The 2,279-nt window shown below is 40.0% G+C and overlaps 1 protein-coding gene across 1 annotated transcript; it reads left to right on the plus strand.

The window, feature by feature from the left end:
• The first annotated feature begins 760 nt into the window (after positions 1-760).
• LOC118241820 (trace amine-associated receptor 1-like) lies at positions 761-2,046 on the plus strand. Its single transcript, XM_035529055.2, has one exon. It carries the CDS (start codon positions 783-785, stop codon positions 1,911-1,913), a length of 1,131 nt encoding a protein of 376 aa, XP_035384948.2. The 5' UTR covers positions 761-782; the 3' UTR covers positions 1,914-2,046.
• Positions 2,047-2,279: the final 233 nt, after the last annotated feature.

Genomic DNA, 2,279 nt, shown 5'->3' on the forward strand with positions numbered 1-2,279 from the left:
AAATTGCAAATGTTGACATATTTAGTTCTCTTCCTGAGAAGCCCAACACATCATACACACCTGCAAAAATGGTATTTCTTGCCGGACAGATTTACCTCTAACTCCAAAGCTGATCAAAGCATGGGCAGGAGACGATCCAGTGTTCTCACAGGACTGGAGGTTGGTGTTATCTGGACTCTTCTTTTCTGATTGGGCTAGAGCTACATTTAGACTGGTTGGCAGGATGAAGGACTATGAGCTATGAGTGTGTGGAATCTGACAGAGGAGTATCTGACAGAGGATGAGTTCCTAGGGCCACTTCAACATATTATAATGATATCTGCCCTGAGTTTGAGAAAGAAACTAGCCCCAGCATTATAGAAATTCACATTAACCACCCTACTATCAAAGCAGTATATGGACGAATGTCTTCCACCTGATATATAGACCCAACACACATTACTACATTACCTTACTAAAGCAGGACTTTCTACAACACAGTCCACTCTTTGTCAAGTGGTCTGAGCTTGTCCTGATGTGTGCCTCTGTTGATGCTGAACTCCATAGGGAGGGTGACAGAGTCACAGGCATTGCACCTACGGTAGTGTGTGTTTAGGGTATAAAGAGACACTCTGTACTAGGCTCTGTGACTCTGACATCACTTAGTGGATGATTTGTGGTGAGACACCGATTGAGGAAACTTCTACTGGTTTACAGACTACACGCTGTTCTGTTAAATGCCAAAGATCTTTCAAAGACATTGTTGCTGTCATTTTGACAACTCTATAATCTTTACGGGTTTTATGTTAGTGGTGGTCTTAACTATACTTATTGGTTTGATGAAAAAGGTGGAACCTAATTATTTTATTTTCAGGTATTTCAGGAAGAGAGCATCTCAACATCTTGACATTAGGATGAACTCGACCCCAACAGTGGACATCACCCTTCTGTGTTATGAATCTTTAAATGGATCTTGTCCCAAATTTGCTTATCCAATGTTTGTGAGAGTGCCACTGTATTTGTTTTTTGGTTCAATGGTGATTTTAACAGTATTTGGAAACCTTTTTGTCATCCTGACCATCGTTCATTTCAAGCAGCTGCACATGCCAACTAACTACCTCGTTCTGTCTCTGGCTGTGACAGATCTGCTGCTGGGAAGCTTGGTGATGCCTCCCAGTATGATACGCTCTGTGGAGACCTGCTGGTATTTGGGGAACTTGTTCTGTAAAATACACAGCAGTGTTGATGTTGCGTTGTGCACTGCGTCCATTTTAAATCTTAGTTTCATATCGATTGACAGATACTATGCTGTGTGTAGACCTCTGCTCTACCAAAGTAAAATCACCTCTTTCGTCACACTGGTCATGATTTCCATCTGCTGGAGTGTCTCTGTTATAGTCGGCTTTGGGATAATATTTCTGGAGCTTAACATCCGTGGCAGTGAGGATTTCTACTATGAGAACGTGGAGTGTGAAGGTGGTTGTGTGTTGTTCCAAAGTGCAGCCTGCACAACATTTACTTCTGTGCTTGCTTTCTACTTCCCTGGTCTTGTGATGCTCAGTATATACACTAAAATATTCCATGTTGCACGAATGCAAGCAAAATCTATTCAGGATATGAAATATAAAGGCAACACACAGTCCCTGATAAGCAAAGAGCAGAGAAAAGCCACAAAGACTCTCTCTGTGATTATGGGGGTGTTCCTTTCACTCTGGACCCCATTTTTCATCTGTAATGTCATCAATCCTTTCGTGGGTTACTCAATTCCCCCGGTACTCTTTGATATGCTTGTGTGGATTGGATATTTAAACTCAACCTGCAACCCAATCGTGTATGCACTCTTCTACAAATGGTTTAGGAAGGCCTTCTGGATGCTTGTAACGGGTAACATTTTTCATCCAGGTTCTTCAAGAGTTAATCTATTTTCACACTAAAAGAAGATAAAATATCTAGCATGAATTTGCAGAAAATAATGATGGTGTGTGCACTCTACTGTAGAGGTTCAAAGAACACATTACCACATGTTCAAAAGCATCTACAGTCACCTGTAAGGACTTTGATAATTAAAGGGATATACTGTCATATGTTGTGTGATCAGATGGTTCTGGTATTTTGGAGTATGTGAAGGACATGGCTGGTCTGAGTAAAGCTACTTTTTAACAGTTTATTTGATAAATAATAGAAGAATATTATGCATTATTTTATCCTGAAATCTATCCCTTCAGGAAAGTATAAAGCCAAAAATCTAAAAAGAAAGAAAACAAAATGTAAATATGATTCATTTAGGAATTAATTCATTC

The sequence above is a fragment of the Electrophorus electricus genome, chromosome 2 (assembly GCF_041902795.1).
Source record: "Electrophorus electricus isolate QZ-2024a chromosome 2, ASM4190279v1, whole genome shotgun sequence".
NCBI lineage: Eukaryota > Metazoa > Chordata > Actinopteri > Gymnotiformes > Gymnotidae > Electrophorus > Electrophorus electricus.